The sequence below is a fragment of the Astyanax mexicanus genome, chromosome 16, assembly GCF_023375975.1.
Source record: "Astyanax mexicanus isolate ESR-SI-001 chromosome 16, AstMex3_surface, whole genome shotgun sequence".
Lineage (NCBI taxonomy): Eukaryota > Metazoa > Chordata > Actinopteri > Characiformes > Acestrorhamphidae > Astyanax > Astyanax mexicanus.
In genome coordinates, this window is record NC_064423.1 from 23,282,256 (window position 1) to 23,306,560 (window position 24,305).

General features: G+C 38.8%; 1 protein-coding gene across 6 annotated transcripts in view; it reads right to left on the reverse strand.

Moving 5' to 3' along the window:
- tle2b (TLE family member 2, transcriptional corepressor b) overlaps positions 1–24,305 on the reverse strand; it is a 108,631-nt gene that overhangs the window by 79,943 nt on the left and 4,383 nt on the right. For 4 of the 6 annotated variants that reach the window (XM_015601293.3, XM_049466015.1, XM_049466020.1 and 1 more), the window contains exon 3: positions 21,466–21,946. In XM_015601293.3, coding sequence (XP_015456779.2) covers positions 21,466–21,489 — 24 coding nt within the window. In that variant the 5' untranslated portion in view covers positions 21,490–21,946. Of the gene's footprint in view, positions 1–21,465; positions 22,269–24,305 lie in introns of those variants that run through there. The other 2 variants (XM_049466016.1, XM_049466017.1) reach the window with 2 other exon arrangements.

The window sequence follows — 24,305 nt, forward strand, 5'->3', positions numbered from 1 at the left end:
TTGTTTACTGGCTTTTGACAAAATTAATACATATAAACTCAGATGTAGTTGTAACTAGCTAAAGTAACCAAGCATGCTGGCTTAAATAAAAATCAACCATTTAAAATCTTATTAATACATCAATGTAGACTATCAACTACAAAAAGAGCTTTGCTTGCTCCAAAGGTTTTTTAAAAATATATATATAGGGTAAGATAGAAATCTTTCTCTTATATGTGCATTAATATTAATGCTAAATTAATTCAATATATATAATAATAACTAGCTTGCTAAACCACCAGCTAACAGTCTTGCAACTATGCCAAACAAGTGAAACTTAAATATGTTTTTATTTTTTGCAATTAATTTACAGGTAGCACAGTTCGCAAAATATATATTGGAACTGAACAAGGAAAATAAATATTAGGCCAATAACTTCAAACAGGACCACTGCAGCTCATAGCTTCAAAATCACTGTCATAGGAACTAGTTAGTCTAAACTTAGGTGGACCATCCCTACAACAGCTTGTGGACACAACTCCACACACATTAAAATTCTAACATCAGCCAAATGTTTTTAGACTCAAGTTAACAGATGGAAAATAAGTTTACGAAGGATATAGAGGAAATGCACTGACTGCATCATACTCATCAGTGTTTTGGAAGAACTGAACTCTCTACTTAATAACTAAAATAAAAAGGGGGTGTTTTATGCTCTTTGTGTGTTCGCCCTCAAATAACAGCACTAATCAGACTAAATATTCTGAACAATGCTTTAAGGATTTCTGAGTATGTGTAAAGTTGAGGATTGTTTGTCTACAGATTGGCATTAAGAATTTTGGCACATAACAAACTATTTTAAAATAAATAAAACTAAGATTAATCTGAAGTGCACAAATAAGTTTTAGATGTGCTTCAAAGGAAGAACTGGGTGATCCCTGATGGATATAAACTGATAGAGAGTTACAAATCTTTGGTGCATAAATACAGAATGCAACGCTAAATGTTCTCAACAAATGAGCTGGAATTGTCGATCTGTCAGGAGTCCTGATATATACTTAGCTGCTAAGCAGTTAAGAGATTTTTACACTTTTTACACTAAATGAATATTAAAATCCAATCTAAATAATCTTCTCTCTTTTTTATGTGTGTGAGTTAGAACTGTAGCTGCAGCATTTTGACCACAATGTAATTTGTAAATTGTAGAGAATAATAATTGTAATCCAGAGAATAATGCATTACAATACTCTAATCAAAACAAAGGTGTAGATCAGCTTCTAAGCATCTAGTGTAAGAAAATGTCTAATTAATGTATAAAAAATATACATTATTATGGTTGAAGATTAAATTAGACAATGTGAAAGGTTAAAAGAAAATATGAAGGCATTTGATAAATAAATGTTGAGACTATGTATTCTATAGTCTAGAGCGAAAACAGTGACAATGTTGAAACACATTGACTTGATTTTAACACTTTTAAACTTCATGTTGTAATTCTGGGAAAAAAAAAAAAAGAGAAAGTTAATGTAGTAAAATTTGTTTATGAATCTTCTCAGATCCATGGTGGGCATGACGAGGCAGGGAGAGTCCGGCGTGGGGACTGGTGTGCAATAGGCCCCAGCATGTCCACAGCTGAGATGAAGAAACACTTGTTCTCATACTCTGTATGCGGACACTTGTCATGACTCCCGGGGCTTCTTAGGCGTTATGTAGACCATCATGGAATCTTGGATGATTCCATTTGGTCTAGAAGGGGGGAGTGAAGGGTGTGATTGGAGATAACCACACCTTCACACTCTTATTCTTAAATGTTTTTTACATTTATATATACAGTTATTATTTTTACTGTTCACATTATAATTCACTTAATAACCTTATGATCTCTGCTCTCTTTTTAACTGTCACTATGACAAGGCTTTGGAGGTTGTTTTTTTTTTTTTTTACTTTTTTCAGGAATCAGGAAGGTCAGAGTGTTTTCATCAACAGTGAGAGCTGTGAGGAGAATGTGACCCTGAGTGGCAGAGAAGCTTCACTGCTGTTCTGCTGTTCTGGGACCAGTGCATATGAACTAGGAGACAACAAGTTATCTGAGTGAAGTGCTGGAAACCTCTCCTCAGATAGCCAGAAGATCTTTACATCCACTCTTTTCCTCTGTCTCATCTTCTCACAGACTTTAGGACACTTAAGGACTGTCTGCTGTGTTCATGAAGGACACAGTGCTGAACAACATCATGATAAGAATCTGTTGCTCAGACAGACTGGAGCTAATCACGTCATTAAAACTGGACAACATGCTGTTAACTGGACTCTGCTGACGTAATCATATTGATAAGTTCTGTACAATCACATGTCATTTGCAAAATGTATAACTGCTTGGATGAAGTATGAGGAATTCTCTCTGGCCCTCGACTGGCTTTAGTTTATTTCTTTCTCTCTCTCTCTCTCTCTCTCTCACTCTCTCTCTCTCTCTCTCTCTCTCGCGCGCGAATGTGTTGACCTATCGAGATTTTATTTGTTGATGTACTTTTACTCTTTTCTAATATATATATATCTATTAATTTTTGTTCCGCCATATGCAGAAGAAAGGCCAGTTTCCTGCAAGTTACAGTAGATACAATAGAGTTAGATACTGCATTTGGGCTAGACCGTTTGTTTAATGAAGGTAAAGAAAATTAGCTGTAAAAAGAAAATTTCATTATTGATTCAGAATCAAAGGGGGGAGTGTGATGGAAGGTGTTTATTGAAATGATTCATAATCAATGACGTGTGATGATTCATAAACAATGACGACTATTAATGATATTACTTTTTGTTCTATGCGATGATAATGTGTACTGTGACCATTCTACCCTCAGTGAGCTTTTTTGAAATGCTGAGTAAGAGTTTTCTCTATCTGGCTATGTGTATGTGTTAAGGAATGCACGTCACAGTTGTTCTACAAATTCTGGCGCCAGGGTCATCTTCCTTTCTGCTTGCAATGTTTTGAGAACCAGCCTGATATGCTCACTAAGGGATTATGTCATATCACATGTCAGAAGAAGTTGACGTGTCACAATGGTGGCACTGTGCCCATAATTGGGAAGTAAGGGATGGGAGGATCTAAAAGGTATAAAGAGAGCTTGGCACCTCTTGCAAGGCAGGAGTTCACTCTGTATTCATTACGTGTGTCTTCTCAATAAATCTTGTTACTCATTCTGATCAAGACTCAGAGACTCTGAAAATTTCTTTCTTCCTGTCATTATTTTTCCACCACAACACCCTCAGACACTCATACACAGGCAGTTTGTCCAGTGTAACTATCCCGCGGCTAATGCTTAGGACACCCCTTCCGAACTCTATTACACAACGTCAGCGGCAGATCAAAGCCGTGTTTCCATTTGCAGGTTCACTGATAGCACTGGCCTCAGAACTGCTGCCGCGAGCCACCTAAACAACAGCCAGATCAGAACAGGCAGGAACAATCAGCACAGTGTGAACAATACCCCGTCCTAACCCTCAGAAGCTGCACTTATCAGTGATGATTACAGTAACATATTAATAAATTAATTAATTAATGCATGCACATCTTAAATCGTATAAAGGGATGTACAGTAAATTGGTCAATTAATTGATCGCTTTATCTAATTTTGTATTTACACTGGCAGGTGACAAGATGTTTGTGTCACCCCACACTTGTCACTTGTGGGTGTGTTTGAGGCTGTTTGCATTGTTGTAATTGGTGTGGCCAATTAGCATGCTAGCGAGCTACGTATCGAGCTATCCACTACTTTTACCCAAGCTTCATTTCTCTCCAAACTGCTCCTGTACTTGTGCAAAAATGCATCATACAAAACAGAAAGAGCGAAAACAGCTGTTAATCTTCTCTGTCGTGTTGAGAGCCACACTGCTGGGGACATAAACAAAGTATGGTACAAATCATAGCGTCTACAAATGTTTAACAAAAGATCTCAGAGTAGTCCAGCGCACTGACACTATGATCAGGAGATTGCTGGTTTGAATCCCAGTCTTGCAGCTCACCATTAGCTACCAGAGTCCGAGAGAGCTCCATTGGCCATGCTCTCTTCTACAGTTAGTTTAATGCTCCAAATATCAGTTTCACAGTACTACAGTTTCAGACAATAGCACTGACCATACCGAAGCAAACCAACATGCCAACAATCAAGTTAAACTCTCTCCTGTTCTAGAATTACACACACACACACACTGGACCCCTGCTGACCCTTCCATCCTCCTGTCCCGTGGGTCTAAGAGGAGCATCCCTAAAAATACTCTGCAGGATTATTTTTGGTCAGTCAGATGCTAATCTGTTGTGAAGTCATAAAATGGATCCATGAACCGCCTGCCCTGACGGTCAGCAGATGGTGTTTGAGACAAGCAGGAGGGGGCAACACACGCATAAACACACACACGCATACATAATCACACACATGAACACTCACACACACACAAACACGAGCCAAAAGCAGCTCTAATATGTCTGTTTAAAAATGGAGCGTCAAGCTGTGGGGGGATTCTGAGACCCCTAACTGATCCAGTTAATCTGGGGTGTGTGTGTGTGTGTGTGTGTGTCTGTACTAGAGACGAGACACAAACAGAGAACAGTCAGTCGCAATTTAGACAAGCAGGAGCGGGTGAGCCGAGAATTACCAGAGATTATCTACTGAGAGCGAGGAGGAGGAGCAGGCGAGAGAGAGAGAGAGAGAGAGAGAGAGAGAGAGAGAGAGAGAGAGAGAGAAAGAGAGAGAGAGAAAGAGAGAGAGAGATAAAGAAAGAGAGAGAGAGAGACAGAGAGAGAGAAATATAAAGAAGGAAATAGGGAATAAGATTCATAGAAAAGATAGTAGGAGAGAGACAAGGAATTACAGAGTGAGAGAGAGACACAGAGAGAGACAGAAAAAGGGAGAGAAAGAAAGAGGGAGTGAAAGAGTAAAAGTAAAGAGGGAACAAGAAATAGAGAGACAAACAAAATAGAGAGAATGAGACATAGGGAAAGATGAAGGATTTCTACTGGAAAAGACGAAGAAACAGAAATAAAAGCAGACAGTAAAAAAGGGAAGAAAGAGGGAGAAAAGAGAGACATCTGAAAGAAGAAAAAAGAGAAAGAGACATAGGGTATGCCGAATAAATTTACACAGGGAAAGAGAAAACGAGAGACATGTACAGAAATTAAAAAAAGACCTAGCCAAAAGCTGTTTATATTTAAATTTTATTTTTATCTACAAACATTTTTACATCCATACTCCTTAGAGCCTTTTGTTGAAATGGAAGTTTGTCCCAACAACAACCAGTTTCAGCTGGTAAATAACACTTCCACTGTTCTTAACCTGACTAGTGCGCCTCCTAGTGGATGCGAATTTAGTTCCGCTAAGCCTTTAATTTAATGATAAAAACAGAAATAATTTTTCCCACTTTTCCGTAGAGATGGGTGGTGATCTTTTCAATGTTGGCGAGGTACAAGATATGAAGAGATATATGGGGAGATATGAAGAGATGCCCCCTGCCCACTCTTCACTAAGCACCACCTCTGCTCTTTATCGACCCCATAACATGCCATTTTTATACAAGAGAAGATGTAAATGTGTTGGCTGTTTTAATATAAATAGCGTGTCTAATATCATCCCACACATTTTCAGTCAGGGACAGGTGTGGCAGTGCAGCTGGTCATGGCATAGTATCTGTGTATTCAAGGTAAGCTCTTCTGAAAGCAGCATTATGTGGACAAACATTGTCCTGCTGGAACAGTGCACCAAAACGTGCATCCAGAATATGTAGTGGCACTGAATGCAGGACCTCATTAATATATGTCAAAGTGCCTGGGATGAACCAAAAGTGATCTGACAGTGTATGAAATTGAACACCAAATCTTAATACCAGGCTTTCTGGACGTGTGACACACAACAACAAACTGCTTATGTTGGTACTGACCACGATGCCTCCACACATGGATTCTTTGGTCATTTTCAACAAGACAAAAGCGGGACTTTTTCCTAAAGATAAAACGTCGCCATTCTAAGTGACCCCATGACAGTCTGGAATGACTTCCCACCAAGATTGATTCCTGTTAGCTCTTTTTTTGATGAGTATGTATATTGGCATCCAGTGGAAGTTAAGAAGTTTTTCCATTTAAAATTGTAACATTTGTGCTTAATTTCACCAATATTCCATTGTGAACCATTGTGAACTAAGACAAGTGTGTGGGATGTGTGGATACATCCCTACCCATACCCCTCACTCACTCCCCTCCTTCAAGTAGCTCACATGTTAATAGTGCAGTTGGCCGCAGTGGTGGAGCTCATCCAGGGTGGCGAGAGGAGTGGATGCTGAGTTTAGAGGCTGGAGCTTCTGAAATGTCTCGCGGCAGTTTTTCCTCTTTTCCTCATCCTCCCAGACAGGCTGGGGGTTGCCGCGGCCATGAAATAAACATCGGCTGGTAAAATATTTAGCAAAAAAAGGCACATGAAGAGATCAGGAGCGCTAGAGTGTGGAGGGAAGGGAAGGGAAGCAGAGCTGTGATCCCAGGAGAAGCCGACAGGGAATGTGTGTTTGTGTGTATGTGCGCTCTCCTCTCTCTTTGAACCCTCTTCTTCTCTCTCACCCTTGCTCGGCCCTGCAAGGCTGATCAGACTGCTCGTCTCTGCTCGGCTGTCCACCGGAGAAAAGCTCCACTTGGATCAGAACTATGCTGTAATGTTTGCACGGTTGTGGACACTGCTTCTAATGAATGTATTTAGCTAGAGATTAAAAGATTGATTGGCTATATATCAGTATCTGCCAATTTTCAACCAAAATATGCAATCTGCCAATACTGCTCTAATTTAGCTGTTCCTGTCAGACCTGAAGATAATAGCAGCTCTGTGTTAGGTTAACTGTAGAAACTCCATCACAAAAAGCTGCAGTTTCTTGCTTAACTGCACAGCGGCATGGCTGGCTTTTTTGACGTTTTGACTCGTATAAAAAAAGAGAATAGATTTTAACACCACTAACCGGATATTCCTCTCCAGAGTGCATCTTTCAGCCCATACAGTGGGTAAATATTAGAACAGAAAAAAATAGAGCTAAGAAACACCAGTAACTACACAGAACAGCAAAAAAATGCAAAGCACATTTAACCACAACTAAAAGTCCAGCATCAACAGTCGGAAAGCAGAAGAAATCAAGTTCAAATAATGGAGATTTCAGCACTAAACAAGCAGGCTGTTAATATGCTAAGCTCCACACTCTGGAGTTGCAAAGGAATGTTCAAAGGAGTTCCACAGCGTTTTTAATGTGGCCAATTCCAAAAAGTAAAGTTTAATTTAATCTTAATAGGCAATGTATATAGAGAACATTATAAAAGCTCTGAACGAATGTTTATTAGCTACCATCTAAAAAGCTGACAATCAGCAATCAGATTTGGTGTCTGGTGTCAGCTACTGGTGTCAGCTACTTTAAATTGCATCTATTACTGACACAAATGTCTAATATTTGTCTGGAATGATAATACTTTATCCAATACTTTGGATTAGGGAGTTGTGGGTAAGGTGGACCTCCCTAACTCCCTAACTGTCACTGAATGCAATCAAATCCTCACCATAACGCTCCAAAATATAGTAGAAAGTAGAAAGCATTTGGCTAGACAAAATGGACAGTTACTCCAACAAAATAATGATGAACTCTTTTTTAATATCCTTTAATAACAAAAGGAAAGGTGTCTAAGTACTTTTGTCCATACAGTGTATGCCTAAATCAAGTGGCTTCATATGGCATTACGCTATCTAGAAAACCCCTCTAGTCTACAGAGCTATTACTGTATTTTTTTTTCCAACAATATTTCCACATAATTGTGTAATTAATGGTTGGAGTACCCTGGCTGTTAGAGCAGTGGGGAGCCATCATGGCCTTCTAGGCTTTTAGAGAAGGTCTAATAATTTCTTGGGATTTACGTTTATGAAACCCTTCATGGAAAATGATCCAATAAGAATATTTTTCTCAGTGGTATCTGGGTACAGCATCATAAGCCATCCTTTTGGTTGGAACTTCACCAGCAGATATGTATTAAGACCTAATGATTCACATTAATCACCAATTCGTTTAGGAACAGACTGAAGAATCATTGGTTCATGGATTGTCACAGCTGTACAACAGATATTAAACAACATTCTGAATTGCAAAACAATGTAAAGATCAAAATGTTGTTGGAACTTTACTTTATCCAAACCTGTGACCATCTGACTCAAACATTCAGGTACTATACTCACTACTCCTGTGACGACTTTATTGCCATCCAGAGGTTGTGGTGCATTAGTAGGTGTATTTGTGGTAAACCGTCACGCATGGTAGGGGGGGGTCACGGTGCAGTGCACTTGGACAATTACAGAAGCTGTTGATCGATAGATTTGCATGGTATTGTGGGAACTGTACTTGTCTAGTACTATTGTTACAGTAACTACAGGCCCAATTCTATTTCATTTCTCCCTTGTTTTTGAGTGAAACCCTTCCACAGACCCTTCAAGCATCTGATACAGATGAAGCGGTGAAGCGATAAGGTTCAGCAAACTTGGCTTAGCTACTGTTTAACTAGTTAACTTCAGGGCATCATATGTCTCCAGAAAGGGGGCAGGTGATGAAGTAATTAATTATTATTGTCCATTGTTTAGTTCCTCTATGATGTGAGCTAAACTTAGCTTTTAATAACTTGTATTTTCTTTTATTTTTCAATTCCACCCTAAATGCTGCAGCCTCTGCCACATTTTGCACCATTTAAGTTTTTTTTTCTGCTTGTTATGAAGAAAATGACCATAAAACATTGAAACTACATTTCAAACTATGGCAATATAGTGGTTATCGTCATTTTTAAGAAGGAAAATACTCTAATTTGTCGTTTCTTTGGTCACTTTTGCTGCCATTTTGCCAGCGATTTTTATCCCTTGGTTTTAAGTGTGCCTCTATAAAATCTCAGTTTGAAGGATCATATACTCAAACACTACCCGCTTGAGCAACAATGCAGACACACATATTTTCATGATAGATTTCTCACTGATACACTTACACTCTAATTCAAACTCTTGATTTACACATGCCTTTGTATTACCAGTAAAAGGTAAAACTGTTAAAAAAGTAATTTCCATGCTTATAATAAGCAGACAGTAAATTTGCACTTTTGACAGATTTTCTCCACTTATTTCAATAAGCAACAAAAGTGTGAAATAATTCCTTTCAAAAATATGAATATGCTGCCTGCTTTTGATATCACTGGTGATAGCTGTAATTTCTAAGGGCTAAACTAAGTTTAACACTCCAGAGTGTGAAAGACTGCAGAAGTCAGAAGTCAGTCACAAGAGTCGCCAACAAAATGTGCTTGTCTTTGTGGGGTCGACCCAAAGCTGCCATCCAGTACTAGATTAGAAAGTGTGCATTGGCAGGAAAAACAAGCCTGGTGCCTTTCCAAAAGCATTCTCAGCTCAATCCTTTCACTCCTCTGATAGCACTCTGCGGGTTTGATTTAGGGGACTGTGTAGTCTGGAGTCTGGAAGAAAAAAAATAATAGATGTGTGAAAACTCTAACGTGATTGGTCACTGAACCTGCACACAGTCAATTAGTCAATAGGTGATATCTGATGTTAGGCTTCTTAATTTTCACACCTAAAAGTTCCAACAAAACCCTTGGCCACCATGTTTAATGCCAGGAATGGGCTAGAGGGTTGGGCATCTACTTTCCTCTTTGCCTTGCAGTATCAGATTTATTCAACAGAGAAAGCAGCCTTATATACATGGTGCATGGTAGGTTGCATTGTTTCAAGTGTTTCCTGACATGCAGTGAGAAAGTTCAGCAGTTTAACATACATTTCATTTCATTCACATTCATTTCAGTGCTGCCATGCTGCATCTAGCCAATCAGAAAAGAGTAGGTTGGTAAATCAAACAAACAGAAAAAAACTACTTTGTAACAGGCAGAACAAGCACATCATTTTATATTGGATTGGTCACTTGCTTAAATAAATGTTTATTAAAGATTTTTTATTCATGAAATGTTATTGTAGCTTTAGCTTTTTAATATCTGACACAAATAAAAATATTGGGCAAATACAGCTCTGCAAAAAATAAGCGAACACTTAAAAATTATGAGCTTCTTAGATTTTATCAAATTAAAAACCTCTGGAATAGAACATATCAAGATGAATATTGAAAATATTGATTTCTGATTTTTTTTTTACTTTATGAATTTAAACATGTTTTCTTTGCATTATTTAAGGTCTGAAAGCTCTGCCTCATTTTTGTTATTTCAGCAATTTCTCATTTTCTGCAAATAAATGCTCTAAATGACAATATTTTTATTTGGAATTTGGGAGAAATGTTGTCCTTAGGTTATAGAATAAAACAACAATGTTAATTTTACCCAAACATATACCTATTAATAGCAAAATCAAATAAACTGAAGTGATCTCCTAATTTTCCAGGACTGTATGTATAAATATAACCAGTATTTGTTAGCAAACATGCCTAACTGAGTACATTTAGTGTCAGTGATCAATCGTGTAATTTTTTTTTGTGTGCATTATACGGTAATATAGATTTTGGTTTATTATCTGCTTCAGACAGTTCTATTCTATTGGCACAGTGTATCCACAAACATTTGGTCATGTAGTGCATGTTACTACAAAGCTATTCAAATGTGCTTGACTTAAAAATGCAGATATTCAAATAGTGCAATTGCTGGAAAGCAATGCAGGGTCAGAATGAGAACTGGGGCAAATTCAAAGCTAAACTGCAGTCAGAACAGCAGAGGAGCATGAAAGTGAGAAGAGGAACGAGAGCCAAAATGAGCAGCTCCTCACTAAGTGAGCATGTGTGAATTCTGAGGCCAGATATTTGGCTTAGGCACTTTACTTGGCCACCTGATCCATGTGACAAAAAACAGCTCTTTCATTTAGACACACACACACACACACACACACATACATAAATAAATATGAAGAAGAGACATTTCAAGTTCTGACCTGAGTAACAACAGGAGGAATGAGTTCCATGTTCAGATCTGTCCTTTTTTTGGGAAGATAAATGAGAACAGCTAATAGGAGCAGATACAGAGATGGAAAACATACACATAAAATTGGGGAGTCTGAGGAAACATGAGGTGAGCTTGTCCTGATCCTCATTCTTGGTCTGACCTTTTGAACCCTGCCTGTCAAAAGTCTGAGTACACCTTGCCTTTTTAAAACATACATTTTTCCACTGTTACATTTCAACTCAACAACAGTGACATGCCAAAACTCATGGTACAGAAGTTTGTGAACTGATCACAAAGTGTTACTTCAAGGGACGGCTTGGGAACACCCATACCTGTATAAGTTGTGAGGTGTTATATTTTGTGAGTGAGGTTAAGCCCTGGCCAGCATGCTCATGCTGAAAGAGAAAGTGTAAATTATCGGTGTTTGAGCGACGGGATGAACAGCAAGTTGTGCAGGCATTTAAGACTTCTCGATCCACAGTATCACATGCGCAACAAGAATACTTCATAGAAGGTATTACCACCCACAGTGGACATCACAGTGTGTGGTAATGATTATGACTGGCAGCATCTGGCTAGAAATGTCCATGTGAATTCACGTCAACACTAAATGCAAGAGGACACACACGTATGACACTAGTTCCCATTCCATGATTTTCTGTGAATCACTGTGTTTGAATAATAAGATACTGGACGAACTTTCATGTCCATGAACCTCAAATATAAAGTATAACCAATTTAGAGATGAGCCTACAAATCATAACTCACAAAATTGATTTACATCTAGCTCACTAGTAAAAATACCGTAGACAAAGCTGAATAAAGTGTAAAATGGAGCAGCAACTTCAGTCGAATATGGTGTTGTTGATACTGGAGAGCAGCTCATCACCTCCTGAGTTATGGGATTATGGGTTGCTATATAAGTAGGGCAGAACCAATGATAGCTTTTTACTAATCTCTTCTCTCAATCATTCACTGCCACTAAAACAAACTGGACTACTTCATCTAAACAAACATCAGACGACGAATTGTCAGCTTATTTTTTCCCCCCCGGTAAGATCTGAGAAAGCTAAACACAGGGAAGTGAGTAGGGGCAGGGCTAAACACTTTACCTGCTAACAGCATATCACACTGAGAGAACAGCAAAAAATGAGAGAACAGCAGCCATATTTGAAAAGATTGGTTATTTTTGTTACAGTGCTAAAACAACATTGCAATATGCAGTTTAATAATGTTGTCGATGGTGATGCAAAGTCTATCGTTTTCTTTTTTTTTTTACATAAAGTCCTCCATAGAAGAAAAAACCTGAATGCTTATTTCTAATACAAAATGACAGGTTGGTAATTAGGCTTGTAGCATTGCATCTGAGCATATTTCATCCAAACTAAAGTCACACACACTTACTACTTATACACCCAATACCTATTTTAATTTATCATATTAAATCCTATTTGGTAATTGCATAGATATTTTGCACAATTCAGCTTCATATACAACCAATCACCTCAAAATCCCAATAGTAATACGCCAGCTGCTGTGTTTATTATTATTTTCTGCATAATTAAAAAAAAATGGTGTTATCCGTCAAGCGTCAATGACAGAATAAACAGACCAAAAGAAATGGTCCAAATTAACAAATTAAACATACAGTATCTCCTTTAAGATTAACCTCTGCAAAGTTACCATTTTGGAGATGCACAGCTTTTTGTTCTGACAATATTTCTTTCTATACTGCGGTGAAACAGTGAGGGGAAGTGTGTGTTCCTCTTCTCTGACAGCAGTTTACCACAAATCATAATGATCAGCGGTCACTGAGTCACTGAGCTGGTCAGTGAATCAGCTGTTACCTCCGGTCTCCATCTTCTCCTTCATCGGATCACACATGGCCCAGTGTTCAGATAAACGCTCCCCTGATACACACCCTATCACACGCACTGTGGGGAGCAACTCTGCATGAACACATACACACAAACACACACATAAAAAAACCTCTCTCAAAAGATTTCTTTTTGAGTTGGAAAAAAAGTCAAGGCTATAAAACAAGAAATGAGGAACCATTGCTGAATGGCGACAATGCCATATTGAGCAACACTGCATATATTTTGGAACATATTTCAGGTATAAAGCATTAAAACATAGATATAGAATCTTTATCCATTTAAACTAATAGTGCCTCGCATAGCGCAGAGTCCAGTTCTGCACTAACTCATATACATCAATGCCACAACTTATGGCAAATTCTAAAAATCCTGAGCCATGTGGAATTCCACATAATATTTTATGCATTAAGGTTACCAACTGAATAATAAACCGAAAGAGTTCTAATGCCTGTGCAAAACCTTGATCAAAGCAAACCTATAGTTTATTATACATTAAGATAACTACACATGTTTACATGAACAACTAGTTTGCACAGATTTTAATAAGCTTATGTCTCTAAAAGGATACCAGTCGAGATTTGATGTATAACTGGATTTATTTTATATAAGTTTATTTTATATACATTTATAAATGTTTTTTTCTCCCCCAATTTACATGGCCAATTACCCAAACCACTCATTAGGACTCCCCCTATCACTAGTGATGTCCCAACACCAGGAAGGTGAAGACTAGAACATGCCTCCTCCGATACATGTGAAGTCAGCCACTGATTCTTTGCAAACTGCTGCTGATGCAGCATTGGCAAGTAGCATCACAGTGCACTCGGAGGAAAGCACAGCAACTCTATTCCGATATATCAGCTCACAGACGCCTTGTGCTGATCGACATCACCCTTTGGAGTGATGTGGGGAGAGAGCTCCATCTACCCACCTAGAGAGAGAGCAAGGACAATTGTGCTCTTTTAGGATTATGGTTGCCGATGGTGAGGACTGGAATTATTTTACCATTTTTTCATTTGCTGTGTTGCTTAATAAGGACAAGAAGTGCACAGTGCCTTGTCTGTGGCTGCTGATTCTTCTGCTGGTCTTATTTTTGCATGCAAACATCTGAAACAAAGCCACTTCACAACTAACCAAAGGCAAAATAGGAAACGGAGAGTTTTCACGTTAGCTACTGGCCTCGTCAAACATCGCTCTTCTCACAATACTACTTGTTCAATTTAACTACACTACACTAGCTCCACACTTAAATGTAAATACTAAAGCATTTAACATTTTTTTGTATCTAAATATTACAAGTAGTTTATTGCAAAATGTAAAACTGAAGTACTGAAATTAAAAGTACAGCACTCTGTTGCGTAGTTATTACAGAAAGAAGTGGAAAGTTCTCAGAGTGAAAGGCAGAACAGGAGCAGTCCAATCCTCTTTTAAGAAGCTTGATAAAACATGGTGACAGTGGAGAGCATCTACCGCTCTGGCAGAGAAAATATAGTTTTGGAATGATTCAGAACATTTTATAATTGTAAAGAAAAATAAAACAGAACAAAATATGTATTAAAACGTAAAAATGGAAGTAGGAGAAAAAATAATTCTCCAGTACAGACAGAAACAGCATTATCTATACAGAACATTACAGAAGTACAGTAGTAGAGTAGTTCTATTTTGTTACTAGACATCTCTGTCAGTTACCTAAGCGTGCTGAGAAAAATCAGTCTAGTCCCGCAGTGTGTAAATGTGTTCCATGTTAAACCTTTTCTGCGTGGAAAAGCCACTGAAAATTACCCTCCATGTTTAGAAGCATTCAGCCCTGCAGTACAAAAGCAGCCAATGATTAGAATATGCTGGTAAAAGCCTTGAATCTTCCAAACATCCCAGCACACATCTAGCATTGTTTTAGAATGCACAAAGCATACACATCTGCATACAATTATGCAAATGTTAGCCTGTGTCACTATAACGATTATCAAACCATGTCAAACAATGTGCTGCGCAGCCCGACAGTATATACGAGACATTCCTATTAGGCAAGCTTTCAGTCTATCAGTACTGAGAAACCCAGCTTTGTGAAATTCCCCCCAGACCAGGTGCCTTTAGAGAATACACACACACAGATACACACACACACACACATGTTCACACCCACACTCTCATTACTTAAGCGTATAGGATTTCTTATACTCTTGTTAATGGCGCGTACTGTATATCCCGCTTGTCAAACACATCTCCAGCGCTGGTCTGGAGGAGCAGGATCGTGTTTCTAACACCTTGCGCCATTCATGGCATGCAACTGTGCCTCAGAGGCTCAGGTTTGCTACGTGCAACAGCAAGCACGCTTTGAGCAGTGCTCAAACTTTCAATGATGTCGGATCAGCAGTGAGAGTGGGCTATAAGAAAATTTGTAATGTAATTTATAATTTAGAACCATAATTTAAGATAAAGATTTAAAGGAATGGTACTTAAAACAATACTCACATACATACACATTTTAAGGTTTATAATTTATTAACAGCAAAGAAAACAAAATGTCAAATACTTGAGCTGTTAAAGCAGAATTATGTCAGAATTTGTATTTCTTGCTCATGGGCTCCCTCTACTGTTGGGAAGTGTAATTTGCACTTTAAGTCACCTCTAAGGGACACGCTTTACACATGCATTTCTGGACAAGCTGAGAGATACACTACTGTGCAAACATTTTAGGCACCAAAGCAAATTACCCTAATCCATTTATCTCAGCAATATAAGTGTTTTTACCTGAAAAAAGCACCACATATGATTTGAACAGATGCAAATAAACATGCATACAGTAAAACGTAAAAAGGAATTGTCATTCTTAACTAAGTATGTTATATCCTGTGAGCCAAGCTGAGGAACAAAGTGTAGTTCCAGATTTCTTCTGGATGCTCCTAAGCCAGGATGTGTATATTATGTTCAATTTCGTCAGCAGCTCACCTGATTTACCAAATTTACCAATTTACCAAGCAGTTGTTAATATGATGAGAACTAGAAATAACTATTAAACTCCGATAAGGAGAGATTAGATGTTTTAAGGAAAACAGGGCTGTAAAAGCTCTGCTTTTTGTAAAATTGCTGTTTGTATTTATTGTAATGCTGGTGTTTTACTGAGCTGATAAACACTTACTTCACAGATAAAAAGCTTTTTCTTTACTGAAATTCCCACAGGTGCCGAAAACATTTGCAAAATACTGTATGTTACAGAATCTAAGTGTAAAACAAGCAACAAGCACATAATGTAGGATTTTATATTCTGCTGCTGCTTCAGTATGTAAACACCCACACCTGAATAGAGTTGGGAGGTGTTATCTTGTTCATGCTCATGGCATGGCATTGTGATGGTTTATTTGGAATTGTCCATGCATCAGACAAGCAGCATGCCCCCCAACCCACATATCCTATTGGTTAGTCCAGCGTTCTTCAGATTCCATGGGTTATGGCAAAAGTCAATACTAGTTCCATATCCCCTGCCATGTGGCACAACATTGCACAACTCCAATTCATTCTGGTGCTGTTTGCTTAAAGGATTAATCATTAAAAAAGATAAATACTAGATCAGAAGGACTGAAAGATTCTCTGTATTAAATGTCTCGGAATGGGATTAGAGGGAAGGTAATTGATCAGGCAATCCCTAATCTGTACTGTTCTTCTGGCTTCAAGCCATACCATTTAACACCAGTCTCAAAAGTACAGAACATCTACAGTAATTGCAAACACCATCCATCCTGGTGCTGTTTACCCTGCAAAGCAGGTCTTAAAAATTTCACAAGACACATGGGGAGTTGGTGCCACAGAGGCTTGCACGTTACCACACATGCAAACACACACACACACACAGACACACACACGCACAGAGACACACACGCACAGAGACACACACGCACAGAGACACACACGCACACTGATACAGGAAAAGACCATGAAGACAATCTTAAAGTTAAAGAAATGGCATGTAAGGACTAATGTAAAAAACTTGAGCTCTCATACTAAACACTTCTAGCATTTCTAGGAACCGAATCGACAGTGATGACGGAGGAACAGGCCCGCAGAGCTCCTGAAGGATTTACTGCTCTCTAATTGATTCATCAACTGTTTGGCAACTCAGCAGGAATGGAAACTGTGGTACAAACAAACACTACATAGTTCCTTCCAAAGTTTGATGACATTGAGACAGAAAACAGAACAAGAGAGAGTGCGATCTGAAATGCTCCCTCATTCATTCTCTTTCTCTCGCTCTCTCTCACTTACACACACAGACACATAAATGCAATGCTTTCTCAGTAAAAAGGAAGAATTGCTGCAGGTTATTCTTGATGGAAAAAAGCTGTATCTCTTGCTCTCTACTTCGCTCTCTGGCTGTGACCCTGTGTGACCATCTCTGCTCACAGATGTTCTAAAAGGCCACTGACCACTAAGAACAAGCCTTTAGGAGAATCATCATTATCAGAAGGCAGCATTTGAGGTTACCGTTATTATATCTTAACTTAATATTAAGGTTCCATTGGATGAATATTGTATTTCAATGGGCTCAATGGGATCTGCATTTTAATACTATTATTATTATTATTATTATAATTATTATTAATAATATAACGTTTTACTCTTATTTTTACTAGCATTGTACTATTTTAAATTGCAATGGAAAGTAGCAGAATATTAGAATAAATTGAAAAGTTGATTTTCTGCAGAAAACAAAAGTGCTGCTAAAAGTTTGCTAACACCTGGGATACCGTAGATGAGTGCTTTGCTTTCTCTGGTGGAGTCTATGACATTTGCTATATGAAGTGCTGGCTAAATAGGTGCTACAGGTTTACAAGGTGACTAAAGTGTTATTTCATTTTGCAGTTTTTACGATGGTATTAAATGGTTTGTAGGGATATTTTCTGTGTGGTTGCCAGGAGATTGCTATGTTACCCCAGGTGGGTGCTATGCTGTCTCAGTCAGTTGTCAAGTTGTTGCTGTGGTACTCTATACAGTTTGCCAGATGTTATTAGTAAATCGTATCACCATGACATAAGAAGGGTGCCACAACTTATGGAGCCTATTCATTCCTATGGAGAAACAAAACCTCAAAATTATGTTGCAATACCAAACCCATGCATGCCAATCAAAACACTTGCCTCCCCCCTCAGATGATAAATAGTATTTAAAACTTTTAGCTTTGAGGAGAAACTCGAGCTCCACTCTCACTTCATATCTGAATACTTCCAGATGTTCGTGTCCATTATTCCACTGTCAAAAGGCTGCTTAGATATAAAAGAAGAAACCGAACTGCTAAAGCTGCTAAAATCTGGTGATCCTAGAATGATGAACTGACAACATCAGTGACCAGACCTTAACATCATTGAATACGTTTGGGATTATTCGATTTTTAGAAGCAGAAAATACTTTAAAACACATGCCGGGAGTGGCGAGCAGCCTTTGCTGTGGTGTGGAGGCAGAAGAGAGGCTAACAGTCTGATAACAAACCAACAACCCTGACCACAATTATTCCTGTGTGATACGTTCTGCCCACAGATGTCGTAAAGGGCAATAACTGACTACTTATAACCAGTTTTAGAAAAATCATCAATGGAACACACTCTTAGATGCTGTTTACACCTGGTATTAACATACATTTCTGGTTATACAATCCTATAAGCCAGCTGTAAACACCCTCAGAACACATTGTGATCAGATTACAACTGGATCACTCAGACCACATTCAGGCATGGTCAAAGATAGAGCTCGTCCACATTTACGCCAACTGTAAATGAAACACATTTTACGTAATTAAATTCTGTCGAATGGAAATAAGTCTGTCGGAAAAAAAAACTTAATATGAATGATTATTACAGTGAATCTTGGCATCTGACTCCCTCTAGATCTATCTTTGTCGCTCTCTCTGTCCCTCTCTATCGCATGTGTCTGTGTGTGGAGAGTTTTCAGAGTGAGTTCCTTTGTGGGTTTAAATAATTTGTCACATTTCTTTTATAGAACCGTAGAACCCTCTACAGTTCCACCACGATGTAGAACACTCCCTGTTACTAAAATGTTCACCGGAACAGAACAATTTTAATGAGAAAGCATTCTTTACAGTATGTAAAATGTTTGTGTTGTACAACTTGTTGGGCTTTTTACACTGGAAATAAATACTGGGGACACATTATAATGACAAGCGTGATCAGAATCTGGTTAAACTATACCAAGATACTACAGGAAAAAACTAAGGAAAAAACATGTTAATTCCATGTGTAAACAGACCCATATTACTATATTAATATATTACTATAATAGGTATAACATGTAATACAAATATTACATAATTACTCTGTATCTTATTATCAAGGCTCAATTGGGTTTACATTGTACACTATCGTTTTTAATTATTACTGGGTACTTACTGGTGATTCTGATTGTAAATTAAACAAATAAAATGGGATGGAGTGGGGGTCTCTGAATTCTGCGCAATACTGCACCTCCTCTTCTAGTAACTCATTAACACAAATGTGACATCAACTCACAGCTCAGACTCTGCCTTACCATTAGAATAACTAATCTACAAATAAAAAGCCCTTCATTTCAACCTGCACCATGTTTTTGTGCTCATTGAGTATAGCTGCAACCGGTAAGGGTTAAACTGTGCTATTTCATGTAGGCGTTCACCCAGTCAGTCCTGATCTCGTTGTTCTGCAACGTTTCTGGCTAGTGGCTCCGGTGGCTGGCTGTGGCACACTCAGCCCCAGCGAGACTGAATTATGGATCCACTGTGGTCTCTGGCAGAAACACATCAAACACACCACTAACCCATACGCTTTCAACACACAACTGATAACAAGCGAGCCTGCTGTGACCGGTTTCCCTCCTTTCCATGAACTCCACTCTGCAACACTGGCAGAGGGGTATTGTATGAGGCAAGCCAAACACTCACTGACACACACACACACACACAGTGCTATTCCGCCCACACAACTTAAAATAAACTGGCTCTTGAGAACACCTGGGTGCAGCTGACAGGGCTGTGTGTGTGTGTGTGTGTGTGTGTGTGTGTATGTGTGTGTGATTGAAAGCCTCTGAAGAGAGACATCTCTCTCTTTCTCTCTCTGTCTTTTCTCTCTCTCTCTTGCACGTACACACAAACACACACACCAATTGTTTCATGTGCCTCATTCCTCCTTTTACAGCTCACTCTCAGTGATACAGAAAGGTGTGTGTGTGTGTGGACAGAGGATTGATTTGTTTTATTATTATTATTATTATTATTATTATTATTATTATTATTATATCCATGTAGTCTAATAATCGTCATTTTATTTTTATTAAAAAGAAATCTTTGAATACATTAATTAATCAACTTAATTAAAAATAATAAATACCTTACAATTTGCAAAATCATCTCTTATAACTCACATAAGAGTGGTCATCTGTAACCTAATTAATGCTAAATATAAAAAAAAAAGCATTAAACCTTTTAAACGTTTAAATCAAGGACCTTTAATTGGTAAAAGTTTTATATGGAGGTGAAGGTTATTTAAACCTTAAAACACATTTTATCTCCATGAACCAGAACAATGTACTAAACTGGACTTTAGAGTTTCCCAAAGGCATTTTTGCACAAAGATGGTTCTTAAATGGTCAAGTGAGCATCAAACTGTGCACTCACTCTACAAGTTAAGATTTTCTTAACCTTAAAATGCTTTTGGGAAACGGTGCTCCATATATTTTGGAATCAAAAGTGGTTCTTCTATGGGATCACATCCAAAGAACCCCATTTGGCATTTCTATCTGTAACAGGATACAGTAACTGCATATTAACCCTGAGGCTGTGAACATACAGAGAATCCTGAAGGAGTTTAAACAGATGGGGTTTAAACATTATTTGACTTGGTTTCCTTATAGAGAATGTAATTTTGGTTGGGTTGGGAGATTCAAAGTGGACACTTTGTAGATGCTCACTTTGGTTTTTGACATAAATTCAGCTACATATCCTTTAAATTCAATTTATCTCAAAACCTAAGCATAAAACTTTTCAATCTATATCAAATAAAGGTAATATAAAGAGTTCACTGCACAATTACACAGAGCAACTATTTAAGAAAGCCAGTTTTGTAAAAGGAGGATGGGTGAGGCTTCACATACTGTAAAGACTCTGTTTAACTACTGTTTAACACCCTATTAGCAGCTGAGGCTACATTTATAGCAAAATCTAGATAATTACTTTAAGATAATTAGTTACAGTTATAAAAATACATTCTGAACAGTCCTCAAAGTCCACACATAGCATGTAGGTGAAATCTCATAATTATCCAAAATATCAGCAACTTTGCTGATGTGTTTTTAATAATAATGTCAGGAAGTTTCCTAAATGGGAGGATTATGAATCTGGAGTCATTGCTAGCAGAATATATAAACAATATATAACGTATACATATGTATATATACACTGATCCTATGAATATATGAAGGTTCTTCTAAAATAACCCTCAAGTTTCTCCAGTTGACAATTTGTTTATTTCATAAGCTCATTGTAGATCTTCTCTGCTGACCACCCAGAAAAAGAAGAGTTTTGTTTCTTTTAATTGAGCTGACAAAATTTTAGGGGGGATTCTTTTGTGGAGGTGTACTCACCGGATGTCTGCCCTGTGGGTACATGGTCAGTGGAAGAAAAGAAGAAGCCGAAGACGACACACACACTGGTTTGTGGATTTAATGGTCAGCAGACTCCCTCTGACCTCCAAAACCTCAGAGGGGGTTCTGTCCTGGACGGGACAGAGCCCAGATCCTCTCAAAGGTCCAATGCCTGGAGCTCCTGGTCCACGGTCACTAACAGCATCCAATGAAAATGTCCAGAAAAAGGTCAGGAAAACAGATCTTATATCTCCACTTCAGACTGGGTTCCCCCTTTTCTCCTTAGGGGAGCCAAAGTCACACTCTCACCTCTTTCTCTTACACTCTCTCCCGGATGAGACTAACTGAAGCAGTGTGAGGTCCGAAGAATCACATCCAGCCAGCCGTCCCTTCCTCGTCCTTCCTCAAAAGGTGGCCAACGAGCCGCAAAAACAAACACACACCTCCAGCCGAATCAGCCAGCAAAAAGACATCCTTCCTCCTGTAAGAGACAAACCCGAAACTGAAAAGCTTTCTTTTCCTTTTTACACCCCAAAGCTGGACTCCGAAAGAAGAAGAAGAGAGAGAGAGTAGGGAGAGAAGAAAAAGAAAAAAAAAAACAAGGGTGAGGGAGAGCTTTGTTTTTAATCTAAATCTGAAGAAGAGAGAGAGGAGGAGGAGGAGGAAAAGAAAAAATACAGGAAAGCAGGAAAGAACAGCAGGTCACTGGAAGATCCAGCAGGCTTTTCAGCAGCGAGCCCTAGACTGTAATATATTGTGCCTGTTGGCTTCAACACAAACACGACAGCCTGCTCGAGCTGCTCTTAAGGTGGCGCAGCAGAGATATAGAGAGAGTGAGGGAGAGTGAACGAGCGAGAGCATGAGCGAGAGAGCGAGAGAAAAAAAAAAAGAGAGGGAGAGAGAGAGAGAGAGAATGACCAATACACCAAAACATGTGTATGATACATGGAATGATAACAGTCATTTAAAGCAATCTAAAACATCCACAGTAGCGTATACAGAGAGAGAGAGAGAAAGAAAGAGAAAGAGAAAGAGAGAGAGAGAGAGAGAGAGAGAGAGAGAGAGAGAGTTTTCTGACTGGTCGACACAGACGTGAATCATATAAAAATAATATGAACAGTAATTTGGAGCAATCTATACATTGATGGCAACACACACAGACATAATGGGACATGAGGGAAATAGAGAGAGAGAAGAAGAAGAAATGTAAAGCGAGTACATTCCTCTCTCCCTTGTCTACATTTACGCATGAAAGAGAAAGATGTACAGAGAGGGATAACAAGAAAGGGAGGAAGGACGAGATTGAGAAAGGGTGTGCAAAAAAGGGAAAGATAATTTGAGGGAGGAAAAGAGAAGGACATTTACGGAGGGAGGAAAAAAGAAGGAAAGAGCGAGAGAGGGAGGAAAGGAAGAAAGAAAAAGAGGGAGGAAACAGAAAAGAGATGAAGGGTGTGAGGGAGGACAGAAAGAAAAGCAGAAATGAAAATGAACTGAGAAAGAAAAAAAAGAAGAAAGGAGAGCAAAAATTGAGAGAGCAGAAAAGAGGACAAGACAGAGAAAAAAGGAGGAAGTACAAGAGTGAAGGTAGGGGAGAGAGGACAACATTAAAATAGCAATGGAGGGCAAAAAAGAGAAAGAGAAAGACAAGGGAGAGGAAAGGCATGAGAGAGGACAAAAAGAACAACAGAGAGCGAGGGAGAGAAGAGAGAGAGGAAAGGAGAGAAGACAAGAAAGGAAGAGAAGATTGGAAGAACAAGAGTGAGAGAGGAAGGAAAGAATAGAATGGACATAAAGAAAGACAAAATATAGGTAGGAAGGACAGGAGAGAAACAGAGAAAGAGGTTAGACAGGAGAGAAACAGAGGAAAAGGGAGGACAAGAGGAAGAAAGAGAAAGAGGAGAAACCTCAGACAGAGAGAGAGAGGTGGAAATATACACAAAAAAAACAGATACACAGGAAAAAATGAAAAATATAAATAAGACAGAGAGATAGAGAAATAAACAGAAGAGAGAGAGAATGAAGAGAAAAACAAGATATGATGGAGATAAAGAGAAAGAGAGAGAGAGAGATAGAGGAGGAAGTGGGAGATGAGAAATGATTCAATTTGCGAGCAGTTGTGTGAAAGCATTGTGTGTATCCATAGCCTCGCTCTCGCGCCGCTGTGTGATAGATGAAGCTTTATTTGGCCTTTGAGAAATAAGCGTCCAGTCTTTATCTTAATGACTCTGCCCATGATTACAACACTGACTGCCTCGACTCATCTGTAAGCAGCTCAGCCTCAAATCCATAAACTCACCATTCCAACCTCAACCAACGTCAACTTCTTAACTTAATTCTGACTGCAGGAGCGCAAACGAGCAGAAACAACCCTTCCCCCCTCCCTCTCTCTCTCTCTCTAACTCTTTCATTCTAAGTAACTGCCCAACTCTATCTCCGTCGTTCATGCAAGCCTGACTTCTGCCATTATTCTCTTTTCCCTCTTGCTCTCCTCCTCATCTCTCCCCGAGGTATTTTCCCGCCAGTCATCCCGCCATCCGTGATCCCTCCCAGGTCAGGGATTGCCCTAATCAGCATTATCTAATTGTGAGGATTAGGCAGGTAATTATTCACACAAGCCTCCCTGTGCCTCTGGCCGATGGAGCACGATAATTACCGCCGCCGACGCCAAGTTCAGACAGCCACACTGAGCGCAGGAAAGGGAGGGCTACCCCGGAAGGATCCCCCCCGAAAAAAGAAATATGTTGGGGCTCCTCTGTCCTTCTATCCTCTTCCTGCTGGGGGTCACTTGGTCAAAGGAAATGGCATTAAACCCCAAATGCAATGGCTTAAAACCCTAATGG